This window comes from Taeniopygia guttata, chromosome Z, assembly GCF_048771995.1.
Source record: "Taeniopygia guttata chromosome Z, bTaeGut7.mat, whole genome shotgun sequence".
Classification (NCBI taxonomy): domain Eukaryota; kingdom Metazoa; phylum Chordata; class Aves; order Passeriformes; family Estrildidae; genus Taeniopygia; species Taeniopygia guttata.
Window position 1 is genome coordinate 32,744,694 of NC_133063.1, and position 16,335 is coordinate 32,761,028.

Sequence of the window (16,335 nt, forward strand, 5' to 3'; positions counted from 1 at the left end):
CAAGCTAACACTGTTAACATGTGCCACTGTCCACTGGAGCAACAAATATGCAAAGGGTATCTCTGAAACACAGATCCTTTTTGCATAAGTAATCATAACACAACGGTGGTGCATACACAAACAGTAGTGAGTTGAAGAAACACACTCAAAATTATAGACTCAAGTAGCAGTAGAGGGCATGAATAACTATTCTTGTATTAACCAAGGGCTACAGAGCCATTTCAAGATGTATAAGTACATGAGAGACCTATTTCAAATTTAGTAGGCATGCACTGTGCTGTGGTAGCATAAGGAACTTCATTCAATGTACTCTCTGTGTAAATGTGCACCTTCAGCAGAGCTACTGGAGATGATACAGAAATCCTTACACATCTTGCTTCTCTATGAGGGAGATCATGTAAACTCTATAATTTAATTTCACAACTTAGAAAATATTCACTGATTTAATCTAACTCTAACCCAACATTATTTAATTACTGAGATTGCTATGGAAATTCTGAAAGCAATCAAGAATCTATCTGTGGCTAGCTATGCTCAAACAAGATTGTCCCTGAAAGTGAGATCAGTGGATATGTTCTTACTTTCTTCAAGGTCTAGGCTTGAAGCAGAAATAAAAGTGCAGAGATTCTCTCAGAAAGGCTGCCCACACCATACCCTGTGAGCTGTGCTTGTGACCTGACAAGACCAAATAAGCAGTGGTAACTACTGTCTGCATGACAAAACAGCATTCTCTAATGACATACTCTTAGTTAGGGGTCTAAATGCTCTTATTTGTCCTGCCCTTTGGATGCACAGAAGTGATGAAAGGTTCTCTGGCTTCTCCTAGAGACAGGACAAGCTCATACAGGGTGCGAGCAGAGGCACACCTTCAGCTCAGCAACACAGGTGAGCACAGAGCAACCTGTGTCTAGGGAGCTGCCTAGGGGTAGAAAGACTGGAGCTGCCTGGGTATGACAAGGGCCATCCCACCACCCCACCAGGAACCAGGGGAACAGTGCCACTGGGAACCACCCTAGGGAGAGGATGGCCACTGAGTGGTCTGAAATAGAGTCTGTTCTTCCTGAACCATACACACTGTGTCAACACTAAGCACCCGTTGCATTTTCCCCAAAGAGGCAGCTGCCTCTATGCAGCACACAAAGTTGTCTCCAGCTGGCAAAGATATTTGTCAGTCACAGTTTTTGTAGCCTTTCTATGTTCTTTAGCAACAATGACAAAACACCAGGTTGGTGACAGTGCGTGCTGGGTAGGAATGGATCCAATCAAAGCAAAGCAACCTCTCAGCCATGCGTATTCTCCCATGAACAATAAATGTCTTTGGTTTTGTAGGTGCAGGAGGATTGGCTATGCTGCTGAGGGACCCATCGGGACCATGCTCCTGTGAAAGTTCTGAAGCCAAGGAGGGTGCAGGGGTAAGTCTTCTCTCACCGTGACCTTGTGTGAGGCACAGGGATCTGCACAGTGCTCAAACATAATTCTTGATGGACCCCACACTCAGCAGAATGTGACACATCTTCAGCTGCAAGGACCTTGTCATGCTGGGAATAGTTTTGCACAGAAGTCCCCATTGGTGTAACCTGTATTCACTTGGCTTCCACAGAGCCTCTTTTGAGATATGTGCAAGTCCGGTGCAAAAGTTAGGTTTAGGAGGATTTTGAACAAAAGTGAATCTTTTGAAAAGTTTGGTTAAATAATCCTGGCGGTTCATGGAAGATGGTGTCAAACCAATGCTCTATCCTTCATCACTGACAGTCAGTCTCCCACACATCTTCCCTTGCAGGTTCTATTCTTTTCTTTCTCAGGCTCCCCTGCAAATACTGTTACCCCACCTCCTTTTTGTTCAGGGCAGCTTCCTGTGAGCAGCCTGTCAGCATGAGGAGAACAAGTGTCTGAGAGTCTTTGCCAAGTGTCTTTCCTGGTAGCCTGGTGTAGTGGGGTGGCACATGGAAACTGTTTTGCTGGAAAAGCCATGACAGGAATACTCATTTGGCTTTGTCATTCTCACTGTGGTCATGTGCAGTCATGTGTTTTCAACAGCACCAAACAAAATTGTCAGTAAGATAAAAAGTGGAAAGGCAGTGTATGAACAAGTGAATTACTGCAGGGCCAAGATATTAATCTTCAGGGTGGCTAACATTGCTGAAGAAGTTTTTGTCTAAAGTCAAAAACAACCATGTTAAAAACTAGAGGTATCTCCAAAAATTGTACACTGTAGACTAGACATTTTTAAAGATGCAAACTTGAGTATACATAGGCCATATCAATACCTTAGCTTATTTTAATATTTCACACGCTTTAAATTAAACAGCTGTCTAGGCTCTTAAATAGGTTCATATGAGACTGATTAAGCATATTTCATACATCTGCTGTAAAAGTAGATTTGAACTGGGATTTTTTAATGACAGTTAGTTAAATATCTTTAGAGAAGCATTTATAGATAAAATACAGCAAATTTGTGTCTTCTTCTAGTCTGTGAGTGAAAACCAGTGTGAGAAGCTTGCATCAGCTACCTTTAAGATCTTAAAGACCATGGTGACTAATCAGCTCAAGCCAGCATCTGCATAACTTCTTTTTTTGAATTAGGAAAATGTAAACACAAAACACATTTTGATTTTTCTTACAATATTTACTTCTTTATTTTAGGAAAATGTAAACACAAAACATATTTTGATTTTTCTTACAATATTTACTTCTTTTTTTATTAGTGAAAAAAAAAATCTCGAAATCCAGATTTCCTACAGGTTTTATTTTTTTATTTTCTACAGTGCTGATAAAATCCAAATGGTGCTTGAACAAGATAATATTTAAAAAATACCAAAACCAAATAGATCTGCTAATAACAAATACAAATCTGACTACATGTACTACATTCTAAATTAACAATTTAGAACAGACAACATAACACAGAATTTCCCAATCCTGGGTATCAAAAGCAATGACCAAATATAAGGTTAAATCAATATAAAGCAGCAAGTCAATGCTACCTCAGAGATACCAGTCAATAATAAACTACTTTTCATTAGGGAAATAATTTATAACACAAGCAACAAAAGTAAGGTCTAAATTGATAGTGCAAATAAGTAAAAATTAAACCCCTTCATGTTATGGTTAAATCAGATATTTAAATTATTCTGATTGGAGCTGGAGCATGGACTTGGACAGGCATTCCCAGACATTGTGCCCTGGCTGCTATCAGTGCTCTGCTCAGTGTAGCTGCTTTGTGGCAGCTCTAATGTCACAAGAAGGACCTCTAGGGCTGCTGGGAAAGCTCTTGGCTGGAGTTTAATCAGCCTGCAACATTCCCTAGCTTAAGTTAAGGTCGTACTTAAGGAAGAGGGGGAAAATGTTCAGTGATAGTGGAATGCAATTTGTTTTAATAGTACAGTACCTCAAATGCTTGGGAGTGTAGCATCACACAGAACAAAATCTGACTTAGCATTATTTCCTCCTTGCTTTTGAAAAAGGGGTGTCACTTTTTCAATAAAGATCCCCTGCTGAAGGAAGAGGTTTAATGACATAATTTTGCAAAAGGGAGGCTGACTCAGTGTTGCTACTAATATAGTGTGAGCAGAATCAGCAAAATGCTAGCACAGGAAAGTCAATAAAGTCCACGAGAGTATCCTTAACCACATGGAAAAAAGATTAATTTAGTAATAGAAAATGACAAAGACCTAAAATTTTCCTTAATAAAGTGCTAACAATTTGTGGAAGGGACAATCCTGTGTTTGAGGCAAAGATTGTATAGAGTAGTAGTTGGTTATAAACTCTTCCAAGTTTGCCAAGAGAGATATCCAAAATTATATGCCATTCTGTTGTTAAAATGTCAAATGGCCAATGCTATTTTCATAGAAGAAAACTCTCAGTTCTAGATCCTCTCCAAAAACAATCTATGCAGACATAGTTGCAGTATTGTTTCAATAATATTTTCAATTAATAGGAACAAGAAAGTGAAATCCTTATATCTGTGTTATTTTCAACAAACAACTTACTCCAAGCAGAGGCCTGGGCCACCATGAAGTTCCCTTTCCTTTAGGGAACTATTAACAAAGAAGCAACAAGCTGCACTTAGGTCCTGACTGTGCTATTGGCTGTATGATTCAAGGAAATGATAATTAGTATAGCTTTCAATTAAGTGTAGAAAATTCTTATATCAAATAGTATTGGAGTTACCAATATAGGGAACGGGACATGCCCTGGCTTGTCTGGCCCCTTCTGCTGGACCAAATGGTGGCCACTGTTGTGTTTCATCCCAGAGACACCTTTGGCTGGCTGGATGTTGTAGCTGGACACATGGGGACAAGTCCAGACATGCTGGGGCTCAGGTGGCAGCAGGATGGAGCTTCCCCCGCAGGGGCTCTGCTCCTCAGGTTTCCCTCTGGTGGAGAAGCCTTTAAGGAAATGGTGAAGGACAGGAGTCGGTTCTGATGGAGGGTTTAATCCAGAGTTCTTATTCTGGCTCCCAGGCCTCTGAATGTAGCAACAGCTCCAAGCAGAGCTCTCGGACCATGTGGTTCCCTCTCTTTTACGTGGGGAGGGGAGGGGGGAAGGGGTGGGGAGCCTCCAACCAGGTACAGGAGAGGAGGTCTCAGGGGACAAAGGACACCTGGATGGCCTAATGGCCCCTGGGGGTGGAGGGCATCTTTTCAACCTGCCCAATCACTCAATGCCTTTCTGGCATTCCAGGAGTGACAGACAGCGCTGGCAGGGGTCAGGGTGGGGAAAGGAGGAGTGATTGACACACCTGGGAGAATACCTTCAGGGGAAAAACCAGGGTTCAGGGGTTCAACCATGAAATCACAGTGCAACAAAATAGATAATGTTGATAAATAGATAATATTTATAACCAGTGAAGACAGGATATGGATCAGTAAACAAGTGCTGCACTTGGAATACTATCCCTCACCAGAGGGGGAATTTGTAGTCCTCCCTAAGAGCCATTCCATGTAACATGTTCTGAACAAGCCCAATTAGACCTGTTGTTGAACAAAACAAAGTTTGTGAGTAATCTTGGAGGGTTTTTGTTGTTTCTTCCCACATTTCTAAATAGCAAAATCCTGCCTCTTCATTGTTGCATTGTTGTATCCCATTATGCCTGCAGCTCTCTTTAGAGTGTAAGTTCAGTACTTTATTACTGAAGCATTCTTGCAGCTTTTGCTCAAAAAGTATATGTATGTGGGAGTAACATAAACTGCAGCTGGTTGTCTTTATTTTCCCACCATTATTGATGCTGACTGGTATCAAGGAAGAAGATGTACATGAACAACATTTGTTTTTTCTGCAATACTGGAGATTGTAATACTGTAATACTGGAGTACAGGAGATTGAGAGGTTATCTTAGTGGACAACTTCTAATTCCAACAAAACTTTTAGGACCATGGAAAAGATCAACAGTAAGCTGAATTTGTCTTTCAGTGCTAATATTTTGGTGTCATATTTTATGAGAAATAGAACATTAATTTTCTTTTTCATTGGTGTTATAAAATGCTATATCAGCAAAGAACCTGAGTCGAGGAGTTTATGGAAAAAATAATTCATTTCACTGTGCAGCTGCTTAAAAAGAAACAAACAATTCAAGCAGATCTAGGATATGCCCCTTCCCCTCATCCTCCTTCTTGTCCTGCTGCAATAAATGTGTTGTGGATGAAAGCTTTCCATAGAACTCAAAATGGCAGAGGCTTTGATATTTTCGTACTCTGGATCACTTTATAATGGAAATGCTTTTTCTGCACAGTACAAGTATCTGAAGATGGTGAGCCCAGACAGCAAAAATCCCTGTCATCTGGGATGACTGGGATTTTTCAAAGCGTAAGCCTGCATGGCCTTATACCCCTTCTTCCTGACTCTTCAGACAGTTTCAGATATATCTCGTTTCTATGCCCACCATGATCAGGTACTTCTGAAATTCAGTCATAGTATGCAGCAAAACATCAAGGCAAGGTACCAGCCAACTTCAAAGAGCAAAGTAGTTTATTTTCCACAACTGGTACTTTCCTGAGCTGGCTCTCACCTGCCCTCATCACTGCTTTCCCAGGGTGCACTGTCCATCTCTGGTCCTGCCCAAAGCTTACCTCATGCTGAAGTCAGCACAGCTAGGCAGTGTGATGGAGAGAAGAATTCATCTGAGTTATTGAACTGCATTTCACAGCACACAGCTAAGAGTTCACTCCCAGTTACTTCTGCTAATTGCTCTCGAGTGGATCTTTGTATCATCATGGAGGCAGGTAACATTGCTTAGGGAAACCAGGGACTTACCAGTCATTCAAAGTGATCAAACATTATGTTTGACCCCCGGCATTGTAATTTTGTTTTTGTGACTCTGCATGAAAACTGCCTAAGCTGAGTAACAACACTGTCAAGTTGTGGCATTTATGTAAAACATGCCCCCCTACCTCCATATCCAAAGACAAGTAAGATTGATTGCTCCAACAGTGAGTTAGACATTAAAATGCACATCAGAGCTCGATTTCATAATGCAGAGTGTGTATTTAATCAGCAGACCTATTATCAGGCTATTATCAGGTTCTCATATCATCTATAATAATAGCTCGTATCAGCTATAATAATAGCTTCATTTTGCCTGATTGCACGTCTGATGATTGGAAAACACAGTGAAGTTAAGACCTCAGCTTATTGCAGGGACAGCCAATCTTTCAGCTGACCATAGGTTTGGTCACTGTGCCTGTTTCCTTTCTAATTCAAGAAATTTATTTGAGGGGAAAAAACATATTCTTAGTTATGAGACAAAAATGTCTTCTTTGAAACTATTATCCACTTGTCTCTGATTTTCTGAGGACCTTTAGGTAGTCTTGGTTTTCTCAGTCATTTCTAGTGTTGCCATCCACTCTGCAGCAGACGACACATTCCAGCTGGAGGCATTCAACACCATTTCAGAAGGAATAAGCATCCAGCTTTTCTCTTTCAAGGGCCTGGTAAAGTGCGTTGAAAAGGCAGCTTAACTGCTGAAGATTAGCACTTCAACGTGCAAAACTCAGAAGATTGAAAGGTAGAAAATATGCAGGACCATTCACTAAGACTGTAGCAACATAAAGGTGAAAATGTTAGGAGTATGGGTAGAGGGTCCTGATGTTCTGTGTAGTAGGGATTTCAGTCACTGGAGGCTGACACAGTTCCCCATGTAGGAGTAAAAGCAAAGGCAGAACGATTTCTCTTCTTCATTATTATCAGAGTACATCTGTGGTAATGGTCCAGGAAAAGATGTAATGGCGAAATGTGCCTTTCTCCATTTAGTTCATGTTTGGAACAGAAGTGACTACGGTGTTGGCTTTGCCTAGCAATTACATATACAGAATTTTAAAAAACTGACCTGTTTTGGAGGCTGCTACTTGTGAGCTGAAAAGGCTAGGAACATTGCAATATGAGCAGGTAAAGTTTAAATATTATTGTTTTTAAAAATTATAGAAGTTGCTTAGTGTAGTATTAGTCATCAGCTTTTGATTCTCTTTTTCCTTTCCTGGTTAAAGTTTTGTGTAATGCCCTTTTCTGCTCATCACATTTTCTTGCCCCAGATACTAATATTTCCTCAAATTCCACTGAGAGTTCTTTCAAAATCCACCTTGTTTCTCTCCACATACTCATTTGAAGGTCTTTTTTTGCTGTGACTGCAATCTATTCTAATCAGGCTTCTTTTCCAGTTTCTACTTTCTACATAAATCCATGCAGGTGTTTCAAAAACATACTTTTCACTCTTCCTCTAACATACTTTTCACTCCTTCTCTCTCACTAGATTGTTTCACAAGACCTACAGAGGCCTATTGAAAGCCTCTGATTACATGCTCTTCGTATTATTTCTCTGCTGCAAGTCCCAGGTTTCCACCCTGCTTAGTTTCTGCTAAAGCTCAATTTCTGCTAATTGTTTCTCTTGTTTGCTGTCACTTTTACTTTAGTCCACTCTCCTATATCTCCCATAGTTGCTTATCTCCCTTATCAGACTCTTTTTCCTGGGGTGTTTCTGGCTCCAGTTCTTCCTGCAGGGGCAGGAGAGGTCTCTGCACATCAGCACCCATTATCGCCTGCATTTTGATAACATCATGGGCCAGATAAGTAATCACTATGTTGAATGAGATAAACTTATTAAAGGAAAGCCTCTCTCAAGACCAGGTCTCAGTAACCACTTGGAATCCCTCTAAGAGCTATGTCACAAAAAAACTTCCAGCTTCTTCCATCACAGTTTTGTTCATTAATAGCAACAAATTATTTCTGTGTTATCTTAGCTTGAACTACTGGAACTACTACATTTCTGGTCTGTACATTTTGTGAATTGCCTACATAATCAATTTGACCAGCTCTACAGTACTTTCTTTTAACTGTAGAGCCTAATGTATTTAAGCAGGACAACACTGCTTTATTCTCTGCAGACAACTTTATTCTTTGTCTTGTTGTTTTTATTGTTCCACTGGTAGTGAATAAAAGACTGCATCTGTTCCTCAGGAAGGACTTAATCCAAAGTTTATTGAATGCACTGGAAGAGTCTCCATTGGGCTTTGGATCAAGCTCTTCAGTTCACAAACAATTGCTTTTTGTGAGACTATGCTATTCAAGTATTGTATAGAAGAGTTACAGAGGTTCCCTATATCCAAAATAATGACTGTTCTTTAAACAATTTTTTGCTGTGCCTGCTCTATCGCAGGAACAATATGCAACTGTACATAATTGTTCCAGTACTGTAGTCTATGTTTATCATGTTCCACTAGTTGATGTAAGCGTAGAATATATGATACTGTGGTAACAAGTAGTGCTATATTTATATAGCTCTTCCTATGGAGATAGTAATTTGAAAAATATATAGAGATTACTTACTGGCCTGAGGATGATATAGCTCAATCAGGCAAGCTGGACATGGCAAAACATCTTTGAGGCCTGCCTTGTATTGGTGTTATTAATGAAGCTGAGTTGAAAGAGGGGTTTATAGAATAAAAGAGGGATACTACTGAATGGAATTTTTTTTCTACCCTTAGGAAAAGGAGCAGGCTGAAAGGAGTCACAAAGGGGAAGTCACAATAGGGGAAAGAAACAGGGGCTATTGTGGGCAAGGGTACAATGAGACAAAGATAAGATAAGGCAGGAGGAATCAAAGCAGAAACACTAGCTGGAACAAGACTGTAAAGAACTTTAAATGAAACTTTACAGCTCCAGGTTTCATTCATTAGGTTTGCAATGACTGCATTTTCCTCAAGGAGGGAAGATCCATGACTTGGTTATGCAGCGGCATTCCTGAAAGCTGCAATAAAATAGATTTTCTTCTTACAATGCTAGAAGTATCGAATACTTATTTGGATTTCTTGTGATGGCAAACTAACAATTCCTTTGCATCGAAGAGAACATGATCCAGTGAAGCTTGGCTGGCTTTTCAATTGCAGAACAGGGTAACTTTTTAATGTGGGTGTAGGTGACAGAAACAGTTACTGCTGGGTATGGTATTATTCCTGTGACAGAGTGGCTTGCAGTAAAACACAATTGTGTGGTAATGCTTGCAGGGTTGCACACATAGTTTGTATGCTGATGGTGACTCAGACAGTTTATGGAGCCAATACTAAAACATTACTCACTCAAGGAGTCACATTTAAACCAATGAGATTACTCATGTAGTGAGTGACTGATAGAGATCTTGCTAAACTATGCCACCACATAATAGATATGTGTAAATGAGCCTGTTAATCAGGTGAATAACTTCAGAAAGGAATTTTTATGTTCATTCTATGTATGAACTTCTTCTATTTGAACTCCCTAACCACAACTGAAGTCCTATTACATTTTGCCAACTCCCACTAACCAGCAGTCCCTATCCTAAAACTCATCAACTCATACAGACAAATAAGGGAAAGCCATTTGCTTTCACTCACATCACATGTCAACAGCAATGACAGGAATAGAGCAGGGATCTCCAGTCAGTTCTCTATCAGCAGCTCCCTGCCTCTGTAATTTACAACATTTAATCCCTGCACTGAATATAAAGCATTTATGAATGTGACCCCTAAACTTCCTACAGCTCTTCTGCTAATTGCGTGGTGGATCTCTGCATTCATTAGCTTTATAAATGCACAGAGAATACACTGAAGTACCATTTTCATCTCACACACATCATTACAAGTTGGTGTGTTCCCTCATCCAGTTCATCTCCATGCTCTTCTGCAGTCAGAGAAATAACCAGAACCACAACAAAAGGAAAATTAATCTAATCACAAAATTTCTGACAGCTAGTCTAAGACACTTAAAAATCTGAATCCCAAGCAAAATTAATTTTTCATATTCAGTAGAATTCAGTGTGGAGGCTACCATATCAAACATCACCTTTCAGGACTGAATTTTGTTTAATAAACATTATTAAAGCACCTGGCATATTCAGCATCATTACCACAGAATTTTCCTTCCTTTCTTTGTTCTGGATTGCTCTCAGCATCTTTTAGAGAACACAAATAGTGTGCTGGGCTGTAAAGAACAGCCTGAAAAAAATTATAATAGGAAGAGGTATCCTCTTTGAATTATTCTCCATTTGAAGGTTCACTGCATAACAATAAAAAAATCTGCCTCACTGAAACCAGGCTCTCCTACATTGACAAGGTCCAAAAGCAGAGTAACTCCTCTGTCTCCTGAATAAAGGAAGAGCAGCAGAAACTGACACAGCTTCACTCTTTTCTCTCCCTCTTTCTCTCTCCTCTCCTCCAAACATTTTTGTCTTTCATTTCCTTCTCTTTATCTCCCCATCCTGAGCCGCCCTGTGTCTCTTCCCTTTTCTAACTCCAGGCACTCTTTGTTGGCAATGGTTCCATCCTCTTTCTGTCCATGGAAGAGCACACATCTGTACAGACGCATATTGCAAACTAGGTCAGTTTATATGGCAGAGATAAAAAGAGCAGGAATAAGAGCCTTTTTGTATAATAACAAGGTCTCACATAAACACATGGCCTGGTTGTCAGAGATGTTGAGCATCTGCTGTTGCCGCTGACTTCAGTGGCACTAGTCCTCATGTTCACAAACTTCAGATGTAGAAAAACATCCTCAGTTTTGCAGTCTCCCACAAGCAGAAGTTCAGATACACAGTTGAAGTTCCTTGATGTTCTCCAAGACTCCACATTAACCTCAGGACCTGTTTTTGTCAATTTTTTCAACATGTTCAGCACAGTCTTGGGATGTAAATTGGTCAGTCATTGAGGGAAGAATGAGGTGATACTGGGTATAACACCTTTTCAGTTCACAAGAACATAAAACAGGCCTGAAATGACAAGTGAGGAACTGTCACGTGAGTGTTAAAAATAACTACCTTTCTTGACAAATATTTGGTTAATGCAGCTATCTTTGTATTCTTCCTCCTTTCAGATTTTTTAGGACAATACCAACTGATCTTGCAATTCACTATTTAGGTAAAGGTATTTTAAGGTATTACAGTAAAAATAAGGGAAGACTGCATTCTGGCAAAGATTAATTGCTCCTTCCCCCTACCCAAAGCTCTGTAATGCTGTAAAAAAATCATGGAGCATTAACAAACTGCATCAGTCTCATTTGTGATATTGCTTTACCTAATGGAAGAAAATCTGTGCTGTAGTCACACGCATCAGTCCAGTCTTGTATGAGTCCAGATAGCAGGAAAGGCAATTGTTGGAACAATAAGATAGAGGTGTTTGAATCCAGGAAGAGGAGCTCTGAAATTCCCCATTTGACAGCGTAATATCATTGGTTTCCACAGATTTTTCTCCACAGTCCACTGCTGCCAGTCTCCAAAACTTTCGGCCTTTAGAAAGCATGACACTCCACAATGCTTATTTTAGTTATGATTCTGAGGCCTGGAAGAGATCTTTCTGTGTGGTTCTGAAGGTGTCCGCAAGCAAAAACTACTAATTTATTTCCCTTCCTCCCTTCTGTTAACTGCCTTATTCTGTTTCTAGCAGCTGAAGTTCCTAAAAACCAAATAAAATGTGGTCAGGCCTTGTGAAACATACAAAAAGGATGCAACTTCCATGCTCCTTTCCTCTTTCCTCCACATGCCCATATTACCATTTGGATGGCATGCCGATCTGTGGGAGTACAGACTCTAACGCCTGCAGGGCAGGATGGTGGGCAGGATCAGCAATGCATATCCGTGCACAGGTGCAGTTTCCTTTTCTCCCTGTCTGCTCTCTGTTAATAGGCTGAGGATGTACTGTGATTCTAGCACCTTATCCTAGAAGGACAAAGGCTAGGAGTCCTGTCTGTGGGCAGGTAACTGCATTGCAGACGTTCCTGGGGACATTCCTAGATGGTGCAGCTGAAACACCCCTGTTCAGAACTGATGTCTCTTCCTCCTTCCTGTGGCCCATGCTAGTGGCAAGTAAAAAATGTTCAATTAAAAGCCCATCCTTTGTCCAGAGAATTTACAACAAAGTCTGAAAAAGAGAAAACAGATGTCTGCCAGCAGGGAGAATGGCAGACAGTTCCCTGGTCAAACGCCTTGGTGGGGTTTTATCTGTACCATATTCTTGCATGCTTTTAGACACATATATTTGCAAAGAGGGCTGTGGCCATGTGTGGTTGATTATTAGGATAGCTTCTTACTTACACTAATAACACCAGCTTACATGTCTGCACCTACACGTGTATGGCTCAGTTTCCTTATACCACTGACTTTTATTATAAACTATTTTCATTATCACACAGTGTTCAGTTAGCAACCATGCCTCTGTGTGAGCATCTGTGTCCTTGAGCTCTCAACAGAGAATGCATCAGCTGAATTATCAACAGCAGCATGTAACCTCCGATTTAAAACACTGGCAGCTGAAGAGTGGAGGGTGGAAAATGCAACACTAAACTTCAATACAGACTGAAGAGCTGGAAGTTTGCAAACCTCAGAGATGCTAATTGGATTAGAACTAAAGGACATTACTGCAATCTATCTGAGAAGAGTCAACATTGCTGCTGTAAAGTCCTGCCTTAAACAAACCTTTTGGAGGTCTCTGAAAAGGTCAACAGAAACGGGGATAAGGGTGGTCTAATTTCCATTTCAGACTGGGTGTCTAAAAGGTTCTTGACAAAGGTTTTTAAGGGGACTAAGCAGCGAAAACAACAAGAGGGAAAGCCCTGGTATAGCTCAGTAATTGCTTAGAAGGTAAAATTCAAAGTACAGGAATAAGTCACCAGTTCTCACAATGGAGGGAGGTGCTGGATGGTGTAGAGTTCTGCAAGAATCAAGTGTTGCAATGTTGCGGTTCAATGTACTTATGCCTTACCTGGGAATGGAGTCAAATAGCAAGGTTCATCAAAATGCATTTATTTGACAGTAATAAGAGGAAAGATTGTGAAGAATTATACCTGGACATTATGAGACTGAATGTCCATATCAGAAATACAGTATAGATGAATGTAAAATAACATGCATGGACAAACAGTCATTAAAAATTGTGGGCTCTGAGTGGCATGAGTAAAATCTCAGGGTTATGTCAGACCATAGAAACATCACCTCTTGGGCTCAAAAGATCCTCATTAAGTATTGTGAAGGAAAAACATTGTTGTGCCGCTGTATGAATCCATTGTTTGATTGCATCTTAAATCCTGTGTATTTCTTGAATTCAAATTTAGATCTGCTAGATCAGGGTCATGCTCAGGAGTGCATCAAGGACGGTAAGATGGGCAGAACAGTGTGGACAAAGGTCCCCGTGAGAGCTACCTACAGCTCGTCAGCCAGGAAATGTAAGGATGTACAGAGATTACTGTGGAGATCTACAAACCCATGAGCAGGTCTAAGAGAGGGTTGATTGTTCTCCTCTCCAGCTTAAAGAAAGGGTTAGTTGTTCCTCATCTCCAGCACAGGAGCTGAGGGGATAATTAAGCTTGTATTGAAACCAAAAATAAAAGGCAGAGCTTCTTGACAGGAAGGATAGCATAATAATGGGAATCCTTGCAAGCATATTGGGGTTCTAGGCAACATTGAACAAAGTGCAGGACAGCAGCACTACCTATTTAAAAAAAAAAAAAAAAAAAAAAAAAAAAAAAAGAAAAAAGAAAGCCAAACCACACCAATAAAGAAAATCAAAACCAAACAAAAAGAAAACAGTCCGAAACCCGCGGCTTGGAAACCCCCGGAGCTGGCGGCGGAGTGAAGCTCCCGCCCTGTGCGCTTCCCGGAGGCAAGAACGGGGCCGCGTTCCTTTCCTTCTCGACGGGGCTCGGCCCCCCCGGTCCCGGTTCCCTCTCCTCCCGCCCGCCGCGGCCATCGTAACAGGAGAGGCTCGCAGGCGGAGAGTAACCCGAGCGCGGCAGGGCGGGGGCCGCAGGCGGCCGCGGAGCCTCCGCACGGAGCGCTTCGCCCCGCGGGACGGGACGGGCGCGGCGGGACAAGGCGGGGCGGGGCGGAGCGGGACGAGGCGGGCGGCGGCTTTGTCCCCCTCTTTTGGCGTCGGCGAAGGAGGCGGGCGGAGAGGGAAGTGGGGGAGGAGGAGGAGAAGGAGGAGGAAGAAGAAGAGGAGGAAGAAGAAGAGGAGGAAGAGGGACCCGACGTGCCGGCGCTGCGCGCGGAGCTGGCAGCGCACGCTGCGAGCCGGAGGACCGGGAGCGGTTTGGATAAGGTACCTCCGAGCGCCGGGATGCGCGGGTCCGCGCGGCGTCTGCCTGCCTCCGTGTGTGTGTGTTTGTGTGTGTGTGTGTGTGTCTGTGTGTGTGTGTCTGTGTGTGTGTTTGTGTGAGCGCGGCTCCCAGCGCCGAGGGAAGGGAGGTGGCGGTGGCTGCGTCTCGGCGAGCTGGCCCTCGGCGGGTTGCGGGCGGGAAAGGGGAGAGTAGGCAGGGCGAGGCGGGGGAGGTAAGGGGGTGTCGGTAGAGGCAGGGGGAAAGCGAGGAGAGAAGATGGAATCGCGGGGAGGGAGAGAGGAGAAGAGGAAAGGAGAATGCAGATGCGCTGAGGCGAAGGGAAGAGGCCATGAGGAAAGAGGGGATGCCGAAGGGGGATATTTCTACCCTTGCCCCCGGCAGCCCCGCGGGATCCCTCGGCGTGGGAAGGGGGAGGCGCGGACCGCCGGGAGCTGCCGGCCGGAGCGAGGGTCCGCGTCACGAAGCCGGGTCCGTGCGCGCATCCCCTCGGTGTCTGCGGGCTGGGGGCGGTGTCCCCGCCTCGGCTGCGGCCCGGGGCGCCGGGGGTCTCCGCCGCCCTCCCCGCGGCGGCCGTGGTGCGCGGGCCGGGCTGCGGGCACGGAGGGGGCGTGTGGAGGGGGTTCAGCAAGATCCTGAGAAACCTGTGACGTAATTATTTTTTAATCAGTATGTGTTTTTCATGGCGGTCTCAAATTTTCCTGGACTCCCCTTTTTGAACAGAAAAGCCCCTGTATCTTTGTTCCGCGTATTTCTATTTTTAGATTCCTCTGTAGCAGCAAAGCGAGTTAATGAGTTTTAAATATTTTATTTCTTTTTTATTTGGCCTCTGCTGAGGACCACGGCAGTGTAAACTTCCGAAACGCTGGTGTCTCTTTCAAAAAAGTTACTGGAATTATTACTGAGGTGAGCAGGCCGGCAGCTATTGTGGGTATACCAGTGTTTGAGTTCCTGATGACATTAATCATTTGCCTTAAAGAGCAGTCATCATACTGAAGTTAGGTTTTTATCTTAAGATTAATTGCCTGTCAGGTCCCAGAGGATGTCCATTAGGTGCAAGTACCAGCCTGCTATTAGAAGAGCTAGAGCATATTCCCCCAGTTGTGATTTTACCAGTGAAATAAATACGTTGTTTTATTATGAGTGGTGATTAACAGTTCAACGTTGTAATGATATTCTCTGATTCTAGCATTGTCTCATAGCTCTGGTATGTCAATTTGTATTCATGCTGTGTAAGTCTTTTGCAGAGGTTTTGCGTATCTGGCAGGGATTTATTTCAATTTCACAATTTTGTTTTCTGATCTCAGCAGCCTCAGGTACCCAAAGAAGTTGTGTGTGTGTGCATATATATCAGTATCTGTTATAGTGTGTGACTTTTTTTGTCCTAAGAACGTTTTTTCATGTCTTTAGATCAGTTTTTATGTCTCTGCACAACGCAGAAGTTACAGCTGAAATTGTATTCATTTAAATGTATTCATTGCAAGCATTTCTGACCACTCAGTATTGAGTGTTTTTTATCGATTTATCTTCATTTTATATTTGAATGCCAGTCCATTTTCTTCCCTGCCATAGCCTCTGCCAAAATAAGTGTTCAGAAATTTAAAATGTTACATACAGATACTGGCTTTTGAGAACTGATATCTTGATTTTGTATTAGTTTTCCTAGCTGTCCAAAGAGTACAAGTCTCAGGTGAGCTCTTAAGTAAATTAAGCCATATTTATAGATATTTTGTAATAATGCCAGTAAAAAATATGTCTTGTGGCAAC

At 42.2% G+C, this 16,335-nt stretch overlaps 1 protein-coding gene and 1 long non-coding RNA gene across 10 annotated transcripts in view; one reads left to right on the forward strand and one right to left on the reverse strand.

The window, feature by feature from the left end:
* Positions 1-15,014, reverse strand: part of LOC140682037 (uncharacterized) — a 28,729-nt gene extending 13,715 nt beyond the window's left edge. The window contains exon 1 of the long non-coding RNA XR_012053274.1: positions 14,557-15,014. This is a non-coding gene — a long non-coding RNA (uncharacterized lncRNA). The remainder of the gene's footprint in view (positions 1-14,556) is intronic.
* PALM2AKAP2 (PALM2 and AKAP2 fusion) overlaps positions 1-16,335 on the forward strand; it is a 272,907-nt gene that overhangs the window by 158,349 nt on the left and 98,223 nt on the right. For 7 of the 9 annotated variants that reach the window (XM_030257290.4, XM_030257287.4, XM_030257288.4 and 4 more), the window contains one exon: positions 1,330-1,412. In XM_030257290.4, coding sequence (XP_030113150.4) covers positions 1,330-1,412 — 83 coding nt within the window. Of the gene's footprint in view, positions 1-1,329; positions 1,413-14,219; positions 14,553-16,335 lie in introns of those variants that run through there. The other 2 variants (XM_012577476.5, XM_012577477.5) reach the window with 2 other exon arrangements.